The sequence below is a fragment of the Stylophora pistillata genome, chromosome 5 (genome assembly GCF_964205215.1).
Source record: "Stylophora pistillata chromosome 5, jaStyPist1.2, whole genome shotgun sequence".
NCBI lineage: Eukaryota > Metazoa > Cnidaria > Anthozoa > Scleractinia > Pocilloporidae > Stylophora > Stylophora pistillata.
In genome coordinates this window covers 30,396,721-30,417,712 of record NC_142523.1, presented here as the reverse complement: position 1 = coordinate 30,417,712, position 20,992 = coordinate 30,396,721, and the positions used below count along the sequence as shown (strand labels likewise).

The 20,992-nt window shown below is 38.3% G+C and overlaps 1 protein-coding gene and 1 long non-coding RNA gene across 3 annotated transcripts; one reads left to right on the top strand and one right to left on the bottom strand.

Annotated features, from left to right (window-relative positions):
* Positions 1 to 29: 29 nt before the first annotated feature.
* Positions 30 to 20,768, bottom strand: LOC148731394 (target of rapamycin complex 2 subunit MAPKAP1-like). Its single transcript, XM_088761909.1, has 8 exons — positions 20,732 to 20,768; positions 16,005 to 16,186; positions 3,433 to 3,490; positions 2,467 to 2,528; positions 1,758 to 1,865; positions 1,278 to 1,351; positions 596 to 650; positions 30 to 181 (listed from the first exon to the last, which is right to left on the bottom strand). Exons 5-8 carry the CDS (start codon positions 1,792 to 1,794, stop codon positions 30 to 32), a joined length of 318 nt encoding a protein of 105 aa, XP_088618035.1. The 5' UTR covers positions 1,795 to 1,865; positions 2,467 to 2,528; positions 3,433 to 3,490; positions 16,005 to 16,186; positions 20,732 to 20,768.
* Positions 10,638 to 13,605, top strand: LOC148731395 (uncharacterized). Of its 2 annotated transcripts, none has more exons than XR_016001788.1 (2): positions 10,638 to 11,779; positions 13,379 to 13,605. It is a non-coding gene; the product is annotated as an uncharacterized LOC148731395 (long non-coding RNA). The 2 variants fall into 2 exon arrangements; XR_016001789.1 differs by lacking the exon at positions 10,638 to 11,779 and adding an exon at positions 11,872 to 12,791.
* Positions 20,769 to 20,992: the final 224 nt, after the last annotated feature.

The following is a 20,992-nucleotide window of genomic DNA, read 5'->3' as shown; positions in this document are numbered from 1 at the left end:
TTCAGTCTAAGAAAAGAGCTGTAATAAAATCAAAGTGCATTTATAAAGAGGCACAAGTACATGGTTTTATATCTATTGCATGACAATCCAAATATGTAACATATTTTTTGTTTTCCCCAAAACTTTCTTGCTGACTTGGGTTGAAGTACTGGGTCAATTTCTATCTTCCCAAGAGAAACTCCTGGAGGGCAACAGAGAAAGTGATCAATAAAGAAGTTAAATGAAATACAAAAGGGAAAAAAGTTGGAATAAAACAGGAAAAAATGAGATGAGGTGGTACCAGTGGGGAGAGCTTTCCTCCCACTCTGTAGAGAGGGGAGGGGGAGTGTAACATTCAATACTTTTTTAAATATGTTTGAGTTTAGAAAAGGTTTAGAACTGAGATACACTGAGGAAAGGGCTTGGAAATTAAGCAGACTTTGAACTTGACATGATTTGCAATATTTGCTGCTGAGATTGCATTTATTGTGTCAATTTCACATGCTATTGAATATTGATTGAATTCTCTTGACCAATCAGATTTTTTATAGTACGATGTATTGACTGAAAGTCAGTGATGAAAGGGCAACAAAATAAATATCTGTGAGTGACTTACCAAGCTGTATCTCTGTCACAGTCCCCAGCTTTTGCAGCATGCTGACCCTGTATGACTGAGGAGTAAATAATATTTTTTTTCACTAAACAAGAGTGTAATATGTTAAGCAACAAACCAAGACAACATCTGCAATAATAGAAATATTGGGCAGTCAGAAGGGCAATGCAAAGGAAAACATTTAAAAAAAAAATTATACTTTTACTCAGAATTTTTCCATTATGGCTGTAATGGTGTGACATCTTAACTTCAGCATAATCTAATTTATGTGAGCAGCATTGAGTCCCAAATGAAAACTTAAAGAATTTACCCTCAAGGTTGTTCATGCACACTGAGACCATGAAAAACAAAGTTTTTAGATGTAATTGCAGAGCTATTGTCCTGCCCATCAGATTATTTTGTTTTGCCATAATTATGTCCTCACTGCCATAACTGTTGTGGTTTGCTTAAACCTTTGACCCTAACTGTGACCAGCATCGAATTTCTCCTTAAATAATTATCACCCCTGAATCACACAGTGAGCTCAGGAGAATAAAGCAAATGATCACCAACTAAATAAACTCTGATTGTTTGACAAATTCTCTTTGTCAGCACTTTAGGAAATGTAGAGAGAACAGTATGGAGAATATACATACTGATGTTAGGGTGTAAAGAGTTAAGGTCCCTAATTATGTGTTGCACTTACCCTGTATGTATAATAAGTGTAAGCTTGGAACCGAATATTAGGCTCTTCCCTTTCTTCATCATGATTCCGTTTTCCTACAATTATATCAACAAAAAAGCCAAATTGCAAGTCAATCTCCAATCAACATAATTGTATTTTTTATTTCAGACCCAATCATTTGACCCAACTTGGCTATATTATTTAGTATTATTTTCACAATTTAATGTCAAAATAGGAATACCGTCTGTTTTATTTCATATTTATCTTTTTGGTCCAGTCTCCCAGTTTGTTCAAAAGTGTTAGTATTAAATGAAAAAAACAATGTGACTCAGAAGCCTAAAAAAAGAGCAATTTGCAAACTGATTGCACTCAGTCTGCTGTGAGCCAAGCAGAATGCAAGAACCAACAGTGATGCCAAAATGGATGTACAAAAAGAAGTTACTGCGAAAAGACAGCACTTATAAACTTAAGTGTAAAGTGGGCTAATTAAAATCTACTTACGGCCAAATCTGACGAGACAGAATTCCATTGTTCCCATGCTTTCTAGGGTTGCATCGAGACCAATGGGAACCCCTGGCTCTGACTGTTTTTCCAAGACATATTCCTTGGCTATGTCGAGTTAAAAAAGAAAGGATATTAAAGAACTCAGAATCAAACAACACTTATTGTAAAGAATTTGCCAAAAAGAGCAGTGAATCTACTTGAAGATTGTTTCTCTATACAAGGTATTTAATGCTTCACTTTGTCACTAAGCCACAGAAACTCCATAGTGAGCAAGGCCCATTATGAAGTAGTTTTGGTTTTCAATTAATTTTAATACTTAGATAACAAAATAATAGAACTACAATTATAACAATGGCATTTTAGCAGTGGTTATTCAATGTGGTGGCTTTCTTGTCCACTGTTTCCTGGTCGAATTGGAATTTGTAATGTTGGTTTTTGTGGAAGGGAGGAAAACTGGAGGACCTGGAGAAAAATCACTAAACCAAGGATGAGAACCAACAACACATTGAACCCACATGTGATGCCAGCTCTTGGAATTAAACCCAGGCAACAGCGGTGGGAGGCCAGGACTCTCCCAGTGCAATCCCCAGCATTCCCATGAGACTTTCAGAATGAAATTGACTTGGGCAACCTTAAGCACTACATATCTCTGAAATATTTTATTATTGAGAAAATATTTTTGATTCTTAAAAATATTTGAGCTTACAGTGTTACTATGATCCCTGATGAAGGTTTGTGAGGCGTTGGTTTAGTAGGACTGGCATCTTTCTAGAAATCGTAATGATCAGCAAGGAGTTAGAGAACAACATAATATTTATTTTAGACTTCATAGTTATAAGGTATTTGGTGTGTTTAGAAGCAGTGAAGCAGCAAGGTAAATATTATAATTATCTACCACCAGCCACCGACATTGAGGTAAGTGGTTGTTTTAGTATAAAGTAAAACAACTAATTCAAAAGTTCAAAAAGATGATTTTACATGTTGCTCTGTCATTTATTCTTGCAACTATTGCAATATTTTCTGGCGTAAATCCTGCCTGAGTTGCTATTAAGTGAATAACAAAGGATATCTGGAGTTTGAGTTGCCAATCAGAGTGCACCTTAAACACTATCCACTGTTTTAGCATAAATAATAATAATAATAATACACACTATTGAGTAGAAACATGTATTGCAGAGATTACCCTCCTATCCATCAGTTTACTTCTTGAAAAGGGGACTGGGGGAACAAGTGGACTAACCATATCAATCTTGGAGGGGGGGAGAGATGATAAGGGGGAGGAGATAGAGGGGGAAAATGGGAGGGCAAGGTGGCGACTGATAATCCCAAGGGGAGAGGGAGAAGGGGGGATGGGAAAGAGGATAGAGGGGGAAGGCCAGAACAAAACTCTTAGAGGGGTGGGAAAAGGAGAGAAAGGGAGAGACAATCCTAAGCCTCTGGGTTTTGGCAATTAAGGTACAGTGTAGATATGCTAAGCTGGGAACAATCATGTGGGCATGGTGTTTTTCAACATCTAATCAGCAAAACCAGGAACAAAGGGGAAAGTTCATGGTTCGTGATAAAAGGAAAGGGAGGAAAGCTACCAAAATATAACACTTGTTTAGTAGTAGTAGTAAAAAAGATAGAATTGGCTCAATTCTTCTAAAGAAAATGTAAATTTTTCCTAAGTTACCTGAACCAAAGCCAGACAATTGAAAAAAATTTCGTAATTGGCTCCTTGTTCTCAAGTGCTACAATACAAAAAAAAATTGGAGAGAAATATTGATACACAAACACCTAAGAATAATTAAAAAGCTGAGAGACTTGATACTTTATCAGAGAAGCAAATTAAAATGATTGGTGCAGATTCATGACTATATATCATGATAATGTACATAAATCTTATTCATATTCTAGACATGTACACCTTACCCTTACCAAATCTACATATATGTGACATATATGTGACATAGGTTCAATTGTTGCACATATATGTCACATATATGTGCATATATGTGACATATAGTTAAAATGCTACAGTCATTTCTACATATATGTCACATATGTCTGCATATATGCGACATATATGAAAATTGGCGAGGATGAAAACATATATGTAACATGTATGCAAGTTTGCACATATATGTAGCATTTATGTTTGCTCATATTTATCGATATAGCCTTGCATGGACTGATACAGTAAATTGAAGAGTCCCTAATTCCATTGTAGGGTTCAAATATTACATGATGCAGTGCTGTTTTCATTTTTATTACACTGTATGAATAATAAACTTAAAATGGAAAAGTGCTTATATCAATCTCTATAAGCACATTATATATACTCATGCATGCAGATCTGATTGTGAACATTAAATATTTAACATTTTGCCAATCCTACTTAAATGATAACGTCAGCTTTTACAATCGTGATTGTATGACGTCATGGCGCCAAGAGGGTTGTGGTTGGCATCTCGGCAGCTCTTTACTTATTTCACCTTCTTTGCTTTATTTTGCCGGTAAACCGGCATAAAATATTTCGACATGGCAGTCTGCTTGGTGAAGAACCTTTGGAAGGATTAAACGAGCGCTGGAAAAGCGACTTCAAGGCAAAAATAGCTCAAACTGCGCTGAATGAGTTTGCAGCTCGAGCAGTCGATATGGCGGGCAACCATAAAGTCAAACTCTCAAAGCACACCACCTCTACTTTGGCCTATTGTCTGTGCTTATCGATACTCTTGTCCAGTGGCAATGTTGAGCGAAACCCTGGTCCAAAATCAACTTCTCAAAGTGGAAACTTCAAGTTGAGTACGGTAAAAGGCTTAAGAATTTGTAATTTGAATGTGCGAAGTCTTGTCAACAAGATGGATGAGATCCGAGTTTTTTGTGAGACCCACCTACCGCACGTTCTGTCCCTAAACGAAACTTGGCTAGATTCATCAATCAGTGACAGTGAAATTCAGCTTCCCGGCTACTCACTTGTACGAAGAGATAAAACTCGCCGAAATGGTGGTGTTCTCATTTACATTTCCTCGAACTTCAATTACAAAGTTATTCAAGAATTTGAAAATGATCAACCGGATATTCAATGCCTTTGGATGGAAATAACACCTCCAAAATCTAAAGGTTCTATTTTCTGTTCCTGCTACCGCCCACCGAATGCGGACAACGTTGCAACTTACGTTGAGGGCTTGAGAAATATGTCAACAGTAATGGCTGATCGGGTAAAGGAAATTGTCATTACCGGGGATCTGAATTTCGACCTGAAACAGTCGAATAAACCTACATCTACGAAGCGCTTTATGAACATGGCGAAAGAGTTTAGTCTGCGGCAGATTATTGACAATTTCACTCGCATAACTGAAAATTCAAAGACCCTGATCGATTTATTTTTTACCAGTCGTCCGGATCTATATGTCTCCGGGGTAATACCAGTTGGTTTTAGTGATCACTCCGCAACATATGCCGTCCGTAAATTACATCGTTTGAAGCCGCCTCCCCCGAGGATAATTGATACCCGGAATTTCAAGCGTTTTAATCGTGATGCTTTCATTGAAGATCTAAATAAAGTTCCATGGTCATTGATAATTTCCTTCGCAGATGTTGAGGACGCATGGGACTCATTTAAACACCTTTTTTGTGAAGTAGCCGACACCCATGCCCCAAGAATCCGCGTGCGAGTCAGGGGAAATAAAGTACCATGGCTGACACGTGAGGTAAAACATCTAATAAATGAAAGAGACCGCTTTCATAATCTGGCATTGAGGTCAAACAATGAGCTTCATTGGAGCTTTTACAAGCGCTTACGCAATGTTGTGACTTTGAAGCTTGTTGAATTCGAACCTTTAATAGGCCTTACTTCACTTAGAACCTAACTAAAGACTAAATACAAGATGGCGGTTACGATAATAAATAGCCATAAAGTGAAACCGCTGGTCATGCAAAATGCGGGCAGGGCACAGGGAGCCCAGCCTTAACAACAGAACGGCAATATTACAACATTCTCCCTCCCTTAATACGTAGCTAACTAACATGGGGAGGCAGTGTTCAATGTTCTAAGCTTATAGTCGGCAGTGTTCTACCATCCATACCGGGATGGTGGCTTAATCACACGAGTGGAGCGTCTTACAGCAGGTGGCGTGACCGAATCATGATTAACTGCTCCATCTTGGCACTCAGTTGGCAAATCTTTGCTTTCGGTTGGTTGTTGGTCCAAAGGTATCGGAGCAGGGCACTGTGGTTCATTAACAGTTGGCACGATGACTGGAGGGCTTTGTGCCGAGGCTTGTGGGCACGGTGCTAAATCTCTGATGGATACAGTTGACTCTCGACCATCCATGTATTTTACGCGTGCATATGTAGGGTTTGCTTCTTTTAGTTCCACTTGGTCAACGATGGGATCATTCTTGCTTGTCCTCACATATCGACGAAGCAGCACTGGTCCAGCTGATTGTAGCCAGGTAGGCAGTGAGGTGCCATGTGACGAACGACGCTGGAAGTTGAAGAACCTCTCATGTGGAGTTGAGTTGGTAGCAGTGGAGAGGAGGGATCTTATTGAATGAAGTACGTCTGGGAGTATCATCTCCCATTTACTGTCAGGCAGGTTTGCTGACTTTAGGGACAAACGGACGGCCTTCCATATTATGCCGTTATAGCGTTCTACTTGGCCATTACCTATTGGGTGGTAAGGTGTTGTCCTGCTCGTAGCAATGCCTCGCCGTGATAGGTATTCTTTGAGTTCCTGGGACATAAAAGAGGGACCTCTGTCTGAGTGGATAAACCCTGGTGTTCCACAAAGAGTAAATATCTGGTCCAGGCACTTGATGACAGTTGATGAATTCATGTTTGGGCAGGAAAAAGCAAAAGGGAAGCGTGAATATTCGTCCACAACTGTCAGCATGTAGGGGTTATTAGTGGTTGTTGGTAATGGGCCCTTTAAGTCAATGCTCAGTCTCTCCATTGGTTGGGTAGCCTTAATGAGGACTCCTTGCTCTGGTCGATAAAATTGTGGTTTAAGCTCAGCACAGGCTCTACAGTTAGAGCACACCTTTTTGACATCCTCAGTAGAGTAAGGTAGGTTCTTTGACCTTACAAAGTGCAACATCCGTGTGACACCAGGATGGCATAGTGCAACATGAATTTCGCTGAGGCTCGTTGTCGGCATAGAAGCTGTGAATGCTCGGGTAAATGAGTCCGGAGCAACATTGTCCTTCCCAGGTCTGTACTCCACTGTATAACTAAAGGAGGCCAGCTCAAGTCTCCAGTCCTGAATCTTATTGTTCTTTACTTTGGTACGTTTTCGGTTGTCAAACATGAATGCTACTGACTGTTGATCTGTCTTTAGTGTAAAGTGTCTACCTGCAAGGAAATGGCGCCATTTTCGGACCGCCTCGATAATGGCCATGGCTTCTTTCTCCACAGCAGGATAGTGTAGTTCACTTCCTTGGAGTGTCCGGGACATGAACGCAACAGGTCGGCCACCTTGATTTAGTGTAGCTGACAGAGCGGTTTCTGATGCGTCGGTCTCCACTATGAAGGGCAGACTTTCATCAATTGAGTGAAGGGAAGCTTTCTCCAGCTCCTTTTTCAGTGTTGTGAATGCACTTAGGGCATTGCCATCAAGGGGAAATGTAGTTGCTTGCGACAAAGGCTGTATCTTTTCAGAAAAGTTTGGTACCCATTTTGCGTAATATGCAAACATCCCAACAACTCTTTTGAGAGATTGGAGGTTTTCTGGAGGAGGAAATTCTCTAAGGGGACGAAGTCTTTCTTGGTCTGGGGCGATGAGGCCATTGCCAACGCAGTAACCAAGTAGGTTGATGGACGTCTTAGACTCTACTGTCTTGCTCTCATTCAAAGTGAGCTGTCGTCGTTGTACAGCTTCTCTGAATTTCTTGACATTCTCATCATGCTCTCGCTGGTCATGCCCTGCAACAGTTATGTTATCCAGGTATGGGAATGTATCCTTCAAGCTTTCTTCCTCTACAAACTTGTCCAATGCTCTCTGGAAGACTGCAACGCCATTTGTGACCCCAAATGGAATGCGGCAGAACTGATAGAGTCTACCATTGGCCTCAAACCCAGTATATTTCCGATCGGCATCTTTGATTGGCACCTGGTGATAAGCGCTTTTTAGATCAAAAGTTGAAAACACCTTATACAAAGCCAAATTGTTGACCATGTCGTCGATACGGGGCAGGGGATAAGCATCAAGTTCTGTGTACAGGTTAACAGTTTGTGAATAATCAATGCACAGGCGTTTCTTATGGCGCTGTAGGGGGTCTTTTGAGATGACAACTTGAGCCCTCCACGGAGAGGTGCTAGGTTCAATAATGCCTTCGGAGAGTAGGCGGTTAGTTTCTTGATGTATGAATTCTTGGTCCTCCTTGCTGAACCGACGTGACTTACTTGCGATTGGTTTGCATCCTGGAAGGAGATTTGCAAAAAGGGATGGTTCCTCAATTGAAGCTTTCCCGAAAGCACACACTGGTGTTGAGTTGGGAATTTTGAGTTCAGGTTTTTTACCTCCATACATTTAGTCTTTAGTTAGGTTCTAAGTGAAGTAAATTGTTGAATTCGAACCTTTCATAGGCCTTACTTCACTTAGAACCTAACTAAAGACTAAATACAAGATGGCGGTTACGATAATAAATAGCCATAAAGTGAAACCGCTGGTCATGCAAAATGCGGGCAGGGCACAGGGAGCCCAGCCTTAACAACAGAACGGCAATATTACAACAAAGCTCAGAAAAGAGAAAGAAAGATATTACAACGAACTGTTCCAGGAGACAAGAGGAGATTCCCGTGGGACCTGGAAAAACCTAAAACGGCTACTCGGAAATGGCTCAAAGAGTAGCAGCGCTACTGCTCGTACAGCTAATGAAGCAAAAGACAAGTGTAACACCTTCAATAGCTTCTTTGTCTCTTGTGCCGAAGATTTAAGGTCGATCCACCGATCAACCGCGCGATCCTTTTCCAAATGGCTACCGCAAATTGTCCGCCCAGAAAGATTTAATCTACGAAAGATCACCGTGACGGAAGTTAGAGAGGCTCTTAAAGATTTAAAACCGAAGAAAGCTACAGGTGTTGATGGTATTCCATCTCGTCTACTAAAAGACGGATCAGACGCCCTGGCCTATCCACTATCGCTCATTTTTAATTTAACTATCCAACAAAACGTTATCCCTGCAGAATGGAAAAAAGCGAAGGTGACCCCTTTACATAAATCAGGTTCAAAAGATGACCCAAGAAACTACCGCCCCATATCGGTATTACCAGTGGTATCTAAAGTCCTAGAGCGTTTAATCCACAAGCAGCTTGCAAGTTTTTTTGATGATCATAACTTGCTCTGTAAATTACAGTCCGGTTTTAGAAGAATGCACTCAACTGAGACGGCTGTAACTTATTTCGCCGACGAGATTCTCCTGAATATGGATAAGGGCCTTGTTACTGGTTCTGTGTTTATTGACCTGGCAAAGGCTTTCGACACAGTTGATCATGACATTTTGCTCAGAAAATTAGAGTACTATGGTATATGCGAGGAAAGCCTTCTATGGTTTAAGGACTACTTTACGGGAAGAAAGCAGTTCGTGCAAATTGATTCTCATTCATCTGAAGAGCTTGCTATAACTTCTGGAGTGCCACAAGGGTCCATCCTCGGACCCCTGTTATTCATTGTCTACATTAATGATTTACCACGTTGTGTCAAACACTGTTCTGTAAATATGTACGCTGACGACACAGTTTTATATCTTGCTGGCCCAACAGTAGACAATTTAGCTTTTTACTTTAATCAAGATCTTCAATGTCTATCTGAATGGCTAGAAGACAACAATCTTGTTCTCAATGTTTCAAAAACTAAGTGTGTACTATTTACATCTCGAAGGCATAAAGAGCGCGATTGTATTTTAAATCTTAATCTTATCGGAAAGCTGATTTCTTGCGAAACTACTTTTAAATACCTAGGCGTGGTGTTCGACAATTTTATGACTTGGAAGGCTCACGCAGACTATATGTGTAAAAAGGTGGCGTCAAGAGTTAGTATTCTGGGCCGCATTAGAAGTTTCGTCACAAAAGAGGCAGCAATACTTGTTCATAATACCTTAATTCTTCCCTTATTTGATTACTGTGACATTGCCTGGAGTAACCTTTTACAACAAGATATAGATCGACTACAGCGCTTACAAAATAGATCTGCACGGATTATTACACGTTGCTCCCGGTCATCTGAAGCAATAGATCAGCTGCAATGGCCGACTCTTTCCAGTAGACGCTATTACCACAAGGCTAAACTCGTTTTTCTCTGTCTCCACTCAGTAGTTCCTAGTTACTTTTCATCATATTTTACCAGATTTTCGAATATTCACAATTATTCCACGAGGCAAAGTCTGAGGCTATCCCTACCAAAAGTAAAACAGAATTTTGGGAGAAGGACCTTTCTTTTTACTGGCGCAGAAATTTTTAATAAACTTCCTTTAAACATTGTGAAGAGTGAAAACATTCAAACGTTCTGTCGCCGAGCAAAACATTTCCTTTTACCGTAATTTTGATAATTTTGATATTTTATTTACTATGTTATGTTTTAATTGTGTTTTAGCTTTGTAGTTTTAGGCTGTTAATGTAGTTGTAAAATCCTAGTCATTATATATACATATATATCTATTCTAGAAATTTGATGTAAATTATTTTCAATACAGGGCCCCTATGGATACCAGCCTTAGAGCTGAATGGGCTACCCTGTGTAAATAAAGTTTGCTTTAATCGTAACAGTGGCCAATTTACCATTTCAACTTTGTTGATATATTCAAATTATTTCATTGCCCCTACTGACGCAGCCCCAAACAGTTTCTTTTAGAAAATATCAGCCTCTACTTAAACGATAGCTTGCATGTATCATGCTTGAACCTTTCTCTCAAATGAATTAATGCAATCCAAGTTTTTGGTGAAGCTAGGCTGGGTTATTTATGCTGTCATCATAACAAAATTGCTTAAATTATTTGATAAAAAGTGAGATTCTTCTGAACTACAAATACCAAAGAGAAATACCTGAATTTCGGTGCCACTAATTCTTTAAATACATGTAGCTAAAACAGGCAAACCATATAGCAAGGATAAGCTCTGATGGTGTGGGTCTCATGGCTTGTGTACAGCTCTACCTTATGGCCCATGCATGTATCAAGTCTGCAAAGTACTTTTTAAGAGCATTCAATGAGCTGACACACTTAATTGTTAAGTAATCCAGGAATACAGTGCAAATTAATCGAAGCAATTACACCTAAAAGACAATTTCCATTTAGATTGCGAGCAACCACCAAAGTAAGGATCAAAAGAACGCTCTCAGACAGTTTAAGTAGTGAACCTGGGTACACAAAGGGATCCTTAAAAATTTCTGTTTGATTGGAGATGTCGCCACCAACTGATTTCTCTTCATCATCTGAAAAGCTTTCACGATAGCTTCTTCCATCACCTTCAGAGACACCGCTCCAATTCATGTCCAAAATATCATCGCTGTTGTCTTCAGGCGAAGACATTCCTTGATGGTCCGGAGATGAAGGCAATGACATATCTGACATAGTCTCCGACATACTCAAGTCCGCATTAATTGTCATCACGGTCATCTGAATACTCTGATTTGCGATCTCCTAGCGAAACATTCCCACTTTCCTCGGGAGTTTGCTCATCTTCATCTGAGGTAAGTTGTACCGTTTTATCCTGCTGTCGATAAAAAGTGCTTTTGGGTTTTTGAAGGGATACTTCTCTTCGATGAATGTTGTGGCCATCTCGCCTTCTTAACGTTCCACCATTTTACATGGCATGTAAAGCGCATGCCCTCTCATCACGAAAGACCACAATGCCTGAGGGCACGCATCACGTGGTAATATTCATGTGACTAGACAAGAGCGTCGACAAGAGCGGGAGTTTTTGAGTCGCAAGTGCCGAAGCATTGTTTCATCGGATAAATTTCGCTAGTGTTCTCCCATTTTGGACAACTTTTCTTATAATGAGAGAAACAAAGGCGCCTTCTCGCTTCGCTAACGGCTTTGGTAAGTCATGCAAAACTAACTGCGTTATATGGATAGTTGTCTTAGCTGCGAATAAATGCTTTCCGCTGTACCTTGGTTCCAGAAGAATTTTGTTTGAAAGCTAGGCCGATTGCGGATTCAACTTTGCCATAAAGATTCGCTACCTTCGGCATGTTTTGAGAGCGTGAAATTTCGGATCATCCTCGGTGTAAAAACCTGATGAGGTTTTCTTTGTGTCATGAGGAATTGTTTTTCTGTACGCTTTTGTTTTTAATGTTTTGTTGTCTTTTTTTTACGTCACTCGTGAGCTTTACAGGTTTTTACACCGAGGATGAGCCGAAATTTCCGTTTGTTTTCATTGATGTCAATACAGAAGCCACTAAATAACAAAGGACAGTACAGTGTTTGCTTTTCCATGCTGCAATAGATCTTTTCGCGGTAAAAGGAGGGCAGCATGGTCGAGTGGTCAGCGTGTCAGACTTGCAATCTGTCGCTCCTGGGTTCAAGTCCCGCCTTGTCGACTACTTGGATTAGCCCCGAATTTCAAATCCTAGGCCATGCTTGAAATATAGCTAACTGGTTTGCCTTCGGCCAGTTGGGATTCTTAACAACGTTATTTTCAATTTGAATTATTTGTTTAAGTTGTTTCGTGGAAAACCTGTAAACTAGCTTCTAGCTAAGTGTTTCTCCACGTTACACTGTTTATTATTATAAAACTGTTTATTAAAATCCGCCATTTTGGAAACGGGGCAAACAGAGCGAGAAGTGTTTGTACGCAATGTCAAAAAACGTCTGTAATATAAAAATCTGGACAAGACTTCCGTATTATATCCCCATACTTGATTATGCATTCAATTCTTGGATAAAGGAAAGCAGAGGAAAAACAACGTATTTCCTTTGGGACTACAGCTTTGTTTTTGATTGGTAGGGGGTTATACGAAAATCTTTCCAAAATCTGCACAAACGTTGAATGGTGAGGGTAATATGGAGGCCCAAGCATTTCTCTATTTAAAATTGAGGGGGATATATAAAGGTAAGCTGAAAAGTGGGTGATCGTGTTTTTAATTTTCCTTACATCTGTCTGTAAACCCCGCAAATTTTTCAAGGTCAGGGAAGAGTTACTGGGGAATTTTGCAAAAAGTCAAGGAAAATCTTAGTTCTCGTCAAAGTCAGTGAAAAGTAGGGGAATGTTGATTTGAGGGTTCCACAGAGGTTTGTGAAGTAGTCGATCAAGTGTAGCAAATCGGATAGAAAGCTTAAAAGCGATGGAGAAGTGTATCATAGAACAATAGAACTATGCTATTCCGAGAAATTTCGTAAATCGTTCCCTGCATGTCTTTAGCCTTAGCCATTTTATATTTGAGTTGTGTACCCCAAGGAAATAAAACAAACCATCAAACCCTGCTTAACTCAGTGCTAATAATATTTTGTGCACTGCGTTTCGATAATTTGGTAATTAATTTAATTCAAGGTCAGTGAAAAATGTTTTGAGGTCAGTGAAAAGTCAGGGAATTTTTTGGGTTCCAATGAGTAGCAACCTTTTGTTAGTATTACTATATTTAAGATATATCACAAACTAATATATGATTCTAAGTATATATCTTGCTTCTCATTTGACAGCATTTGTATAGTCCCAATTCAAGAACTCAAAAGTGGCCCTTGTGCAAAAAGCCATCCAGGACACGTGCACAGGATGCCACAGAGGAATTTCAAAAAGGAAAGAATGTTGACACTATATCGTTAGCATGCACTTGCGTTTTATGACCCTTAATCTTGTCCAATACATTCCATTGAAGTTCATGCACTCATCAGTAACCTATATGGGCAATAGACTTATCATTTTCTCAGTTGAATGCCTGGTTTATTGTTTGATGGGTTCTGAGTTAATGTTTTTGAATGTTGCATATTTGCGGGACCATCCATTGAGGGAGATTGTTATCTGCTTTTTTTTATCTATAATGCCCTTGAAAATAGAAAAAAACTTGATTGTGGCAATTGATGTGCTTTAACTCAAGAGAAGTTTCTCCAACTGACCTGTAATTTACCATGTTGTGGTTCAGTTTTATCCTAAGTTCAATTTTTATTTTCGTTTGTATTAATTAAACTCTATCATTATTGCATATAGCCATATATCCAACAACAAATGGAAATAAAATTTGCTTGTAGGATAAAACTGAAATACATCACTTTGATGCGGTACGTTGTAATTCAGGCCATTTTATTGATGTAAACACTCATTCACTTTGTTTAAGGAGGAATACAAAATATATGCTTTGTTTGCCACAACCATATATGTCTATGAGCATTTTCTTGCTTTACATTTGGGTACAGCTTTTCATTTGCATATACAGGCTGTTGATGTTTTATATAACTGTTTAATATGAAAAAAGATTGGCTCATAAAATTTAGAAGAACTGCAGAAATGTAATGGTCAAGAGGCCAACTCCAATGTAGCTTTGTTGGTTTATTAGCTCGACGTTTGGACCGTCTCAGTCTTCCTCAGGAGCATACTAATTACAATAAGATTAGTATGTGATTAGTATGTGATTAGTATGTAATTAGTATGCTCCTGAGGAAGACCAAGACGGTCGAAACGTTGGGCTAATAAACCAATAAAGCTACATTGGAGTTGGCTTCTTGACCATTACATTTCTGCTTTTATTTACGTTATTTCAAGAGCGCACAATCACTTCAGTGATCCTCCAGGCAGCGCGTTTGAGACTGATCAGCATTGTTTGTGGGACCCCTTACAAGCTTCTACTTATATATATATATATATATATATATATATATATATATATATACAATTATTTAGGAAAATAAAAATTAAAACTTTGCACGAAGTTTTAGTGCGAAGTTTTAATTGTTATTTTCTTAAATAATTGTTTACAAAGCTCCATGATTCGAGGATAAGGTTTTTACGTTTATATATATATATATATATATATATATATATGAGCTCTATTTTCTTTACATATTAACAGGTTTCACAAAGCCATGCCTTACAGAAATATATGATTTTGTGATCTCAATTAAGGATTGTGGTTATTCTTTATTGACTGCAATTGTTTTTGGCTAGCTATTATCAACTATAATACATCTATGCCTTTAGGTTGACCTGCATATGCATGCCCTCACCAAATCTAAATATATGTGACATACATGTTACACATGTTTGCCACATATATGTGGCATATATGTGCAACGATTGAACATATGTAACATATATGTCACATATATGTAGATTTGGTAAGGGTGCATTTGTGGTTCCCAGGTTCCACATATATGTTACATATATGTTACATATATATGTCACATATATATGTCACATATATGTGATATATATGCAACATGAGTGCCAAATTCCTACATATGCCACATTTATGTTACACATATATGGCATATATTTGACATATATGCCACATATATGTGGCATATATGGCACATATATGTGGCATACATATGTAACATATATATGTCACATATATGTAGATTTGGTAAGGGAATTATTCCATGGTTTCACATATAATACTTGCAGATAGTTTTCAAGTTGTGTAGTGTTGTTCAGAGTCCCCAAGTGGCAAGGAAAAACACAAACAATAAGCAAAATGTCTACTTGTATCATTTGTGAAGCTTGATTGAGTGATCGAGGTACCAGAATCTCTTACTCCACTGCTAAATTTCATTTTTGAGTTTTTTGGCTTCTTAAGTTTTCAGATACATCCTATTAAAATAGTCTTTCTGAAAATGGTATCAATCAAATGTGGCCTGTGTGAAAGATGAAAAACATAAGAAAAGCCATTGCTGGAAATGAGCCAATATACCATAATCTACAACTATGGTAAGTGTACGTCTCAGCTTAATATTAAAAGGGAGCTAGAAATGTAATAAAATTAAATAATGAATGAATGAATGAATTTCTTATTTATATTGCTCCCTTTCTATACAATATTCAAAGGCACAGTACCCCCCATCAATTTGATAGACATTACTTAAACAATAGAGTGTTCCTGTCAAGGAACTACCGGCTAATAGTTGCCCCGCAGAAATTTGATGTTCTTAAAACAAATAATTATGCTTGTTTTAAGAACATCAAATTTCCAAGGGGCAACTATCAGAACGATAGTTCCGAGACATAAACGCTCTATTGTTTTTATTGTTCACTACTAAATTTTATTCCACGCCTACAGCTTGTCACAAATGTCAATAATTCGCAACCGTACTTTGGCTAAATAATACGTTATACCTGTCAGAATTGAAAAGTCACCGTTTTTCCGATCTTCCTAACTTCGCAGCCGTCAAACTATTCAAAACTTTTCACGGATGAGTACTATCAATCCAGGTATTTTCTGCGGATGGGCACTATCCAGCCAGGTATTTTTCGCGGGCGGGCACTATGGGCTGATAGTGTTTCTCCATGGATGAACACTTAATTGCGTCACATGATCAATTTAAACCAATAAGAACCGGAGAAAATTTAGTGGTGAACTATAAACAAAGATAGACCACAACACCGCGCACTACCCTTGCGAATTAAAGGTAGGAATTCCTAGGAATTCCTAGGATTTTCCTAAGAATTCCTAAGAATCTATTCCTAGGAATTCTTAAGAATTCCTAGGAATTCTTAGGAACAAAGGTGTGAATTTTCACGGTAATTGGAACATGGAATTCCTGGGATTTCCTAGGAATTCCAAGGTTTTCTAATCTTGCTTGGTGTGGGTGCGTAATTCCTAGGAATTCCTAGGAATTCCCAAAAAAACCTAGAAATTCCTAAAAATTCCTTGTTTATAGCCAACAGGACTTGGAATTCCTAGGAACTCCTAGGAATTCCTAGGAATTCTTGAGAATTTCAAGGAATTCTTAGGAATTCCAACTCAGAGCACCTGAATGACTTCCCTGGAATACTGTAAATCTAAAAACTTGCTGGAAATTCCTAGGAATTTTTAGTAATTTCAGGAATGTTTAAGAATTACTGGGAATTTTAGGAAAACTTCAAGGCAACTAATATTAAATAAATACATGCATTATCAATGAAATTTATTTACATGTTCAAGTCAGGTTTACATGTTAATTATTTAGTTTATTAGCTTCGCCGACCAGCAGGGACACCGCAACAGCTTGTGCCAATTACTGCAGGCCTAGTAAACCCACCCATCCCAACCCAGGGGATTATAGGACATCCATCACATTCAGTTATCTCATATGTGGGAAATTAACGTCTCCTACCCTCAACCCTGCAGGAGACGGGACCTCCATTTATTCGTCTCTATCCGAGAAGACTAGAATATCTAACCATTTCTTGACGTTCTAGAAAGGTAGCAAATTCTTCTCAATTATTTTAAGACCTTGAGTGTTGGTCCGGCCGGGGCTCGAACCCTCGCCCTACCGCACAACAGTCCAGCGCACTATCCATTGAGCTAACTGGGTGGCGGTTAAAAATTTGCTATTATATATTAACATGAACATGTAGTAATATTAGGAAGAAATTTCTTTTTCTTTTCTTGAAAACTTCATAAAAATTGTCCTCAATTACAGCTATTCATTTAAAATAGTCCAAGTGAATTATTAAATTTGGTTTGACACAAATTGTGAATAAAATCTGTTGATTCTTTTACATGAAATGCAATAACTTGGGTTATTTTTATTGCAATAAATAGTAGTATCACTCAGCTTTGACTTAATTTAATGTAGTTGTAACTTCTTTGGATAAGTCTTGTGTGTTAAAATTCAAATGTAAGCTGTCAAGCAGCATCTTCATGCTCTGCTGTTTGTTTTTGCTGATTCTGCAAGTTGAAATTGAGAGATTTCTTCTCAATTTTGACTGAACACTCTTGAGGGTGAAAGGCTTAATTACAGTTAAATAATTGATTTTTTAATCAAATTCTTGTTGTAATTGTAATAATTAATTGCAATGAAGTTATCCCAAACTGCAGACTAAGCAGCTGTAATTGTCTTTTTCTGCTGGGCTCGCAGCATGCTTAAAACGCGACTCAAATAATCTTGAAACCTTTAGCTCACTGATAGATTTATTTAATTGTAAAGCGTAAGCTTAAGAAACTGTGGCATGCAAGTGACCGATTCGATTCTCAGTTTTGATCACGTACCAAATATTGCAATTTGTACTCACCACAAACTTTCAGAATCATTAGCTTTATAAATGGCCGCTCGACCCTTGTTAACCGACCAGTCGATAACTGTTGTCCCTTCTTTTAGCTTCACGGCGCCGACAACTTGCTTTTCGTCAATTTAACACTCGCGCTATTCTCGTTTTCCCATTGAACGACGGTAAAACCCATCTTTAGAGATGTCGTATTTGCAAAACAGTCGAGAAAAGAAATAACTTACGCACAAGCGATCAACGGATGAAAAGTACAATCAAAGATTAGCGCCAAATGAAGGTTTCTTTGTCTACAACCCACGGGCATGATCACGTGGATATTTTGGGAATTGTTATTGGCTTGTAAAGAGAATCTGCTGGCTTGCCCGATTGCAGTCGTTAGAGAACGCGTAGGGTACGGCTTCTTGACGATGGTTTCATTTAATAGATCAATGGTTTGAAGATGATATAAATAATGATATGAACTCACTCAATGTAGAAATAATCGAGAAGAATCGAAAGTACTACAAATGCACGATTTGTGGCCGAAAGCTGTCGAGGAAACAAAGCGTCGAAACCCTGACTTGAGCTGTGTTCACGGCAAAGGTGAGAAACAGCACAAGGCAATCACAAGTTCTTTGAATGTGATTACAAACGTGTTTTACCTTCATTATTATAACCGATGGATACCACCTTATGAAGTATAAGAACTACCTAGATGATCTTAATGTACCAATACCAAAATCAACGAAGTTGGACCATAACAAGCATTCATCGACACCGTCCATTACGCGGCCATCTCGATTCCTTTAAGTCTAGATCTAATTGACGCTAATCCTGACTGAGCTTAAAAGCGGTGCCAACAGTCAAGTGCATCTCATAAGGAAGAAACATTTGTACAAGAGAATGAAGCGATTAGAGTATGTTAGAATTCTTGCCTACAAACGAATGTGCACATTCCGAAGCATTGACCCCTGCTTATGATTTATGTTTATGTTTTATTATTTTGGCACATCTGCGGACATGAGAGTCATTTTGCATCGCAATAAAAACTTTTTATGATTATGGAATCCAAGAAGCCTTTGAGGTTAGAAAGCAAATCTGTGGTATGAGTGCATTGGATTTAAATTGACAATTTGTACTTAATATAATTGACTGCTGCTTTATGAAAAAATGCATGTTAATGTTAGGATTTACTAAAACTTACTTTAAATAATAAATTCCATGATAAACAAATTGTTCAGGTATTTACATCTCTTGGTACATTCTGTTTAGCACATCTTTTACTGAACCAAATTTTTAAGCCTCTAAAATTACTCGTTATCTTATAACCTTCACATTCAAGGTATTTAGAAGTTCTTGGAATTATTTGGATTTCAGGGTTATTTAATTTGCCTCAAAATCAATACCCAGAAATTCCCAATAATTCCACCCTTGTTAACTTAAAGGTAGTTTGCATAGCTGAGAATTCCTAGGAATTCCTAAGAATTCCAAGTCCTCACTAAACTGGAACATTCCTTTCCCAGAAGTTCCCAGTAATTCCAAGCTTTTGAAACCAGAGCTTATTTGCATAGTTAGGAATGTTTGAGAATTCCTAGGAATTCTAAGTCCTCACAAAACTGAAACCTTCCTTTCCCAGAAATTCCCAGTAATTCCAAGCTTTTCAAATCAGAGCTTATTTCCATAGTTGGGAATTTTTGAGAATTCCCAGGAATTCCTAGGAATTCCAAGGAATTCCCAGAAAACTGGGAATTCAGTTCGCAAGGGTACGTGCCCTACTCTTTTCAAACAGTGTATGGGTAATCTTTAACGTCCCACAAATTTTTTATCACATACAAGGGCTTGTGAGACGGGACCTCCATTTATCGTCCCTATCCGAGAAGACTACAAAGTCTAACCAGTTGCAGATATTATTACTAAGGCAGCACTTTCTTCTCAGTTAGTTTAAGACCCTGAGTGTTGGTCCAGCCGGATTTGAACTCACGACCTCCCGCACAACAGTCCGGCGCTCTACCAATTGAGCCAAACGAGAGGCGGTTAATAATTTAACTTAACATTTTTAATAAAACAATTATTCTACTCACACTTGTTGGATATGAGATGATTATAGCCAATGAGGTGCTACGTGTCTTGTTGGCTATCTATCATCTCAAATCCAACGCACGCTTTTGGAATAATTGTTAATTAATCTTTAATTCTGCTATGAACCCATCAACTCCCATGAGTGACCAAGACAGAATTTTTCCTTAAAATATCAATGCAATATCAAGCAGGCAAGTGTTGAGAATAAACTTAAGAAAAATATGCTATCAGTTGATGCAACACCAAATTCTCCAAACTAACATTACAAGATAATTTGGATATATCAACAAAGTTGAAGTGGTAAATTGGCCACCGTAACGATTACAAATGCTGATGTTTCGAGCATTAGCCGTTCATCGGAGCAAATAGAGGAATTGTGGGTTGCGTGTGCTTTTAAAGGCAGAGAATGGAGCTATGTAATGTAGCTACGTTATGAATGTAGCTCCATTCTCTGCCTTTAAAAGCAGACACAACCCACAATTCTTCTATTCGCTCCGATGAAGGGCTAACACTTGAAACGTCAGCTTTTGTAATCGTTACGGTGGCCAATTTACCACTTCAACTTTGTTGATATATCCAAATTATTTAGTTACTCCCACCGACGCAGCCCCAAACAGTTTCTTTAGAAATTATCAGCCTTTTAACATTACAAGAATTCTATGGCAGACAGTGAGGAGAATTACTAAATACATCAGATCTTGAGAGTGAAAGGGTTACAAAAAAGTACAATAATTTTTTTTTTTTTTTTAGTTAAAAAATTTACCACTAATTGTGTATGTTTTTTCTTTCTATACCTGAGACTGTGACAATCATTGGCCTGGCTCTTTCCTCCTGCAGAATCAAGCTTAAAATCAAATATCAAGTCAGTTCTGGCAATGATCACTCATTTCTTGACTCAGTTCAAATCCCAACTTATCTCAGGTGACACTTAACACTGAGGACCCATCAGATCATGGCCATAAAATCTTAGTGAACCAGTGAATGTACAGATTCTTTTAACCCACACAAGTGATAAACATGTAATTCATCCCAATAATATTCATGCATTATTCAAC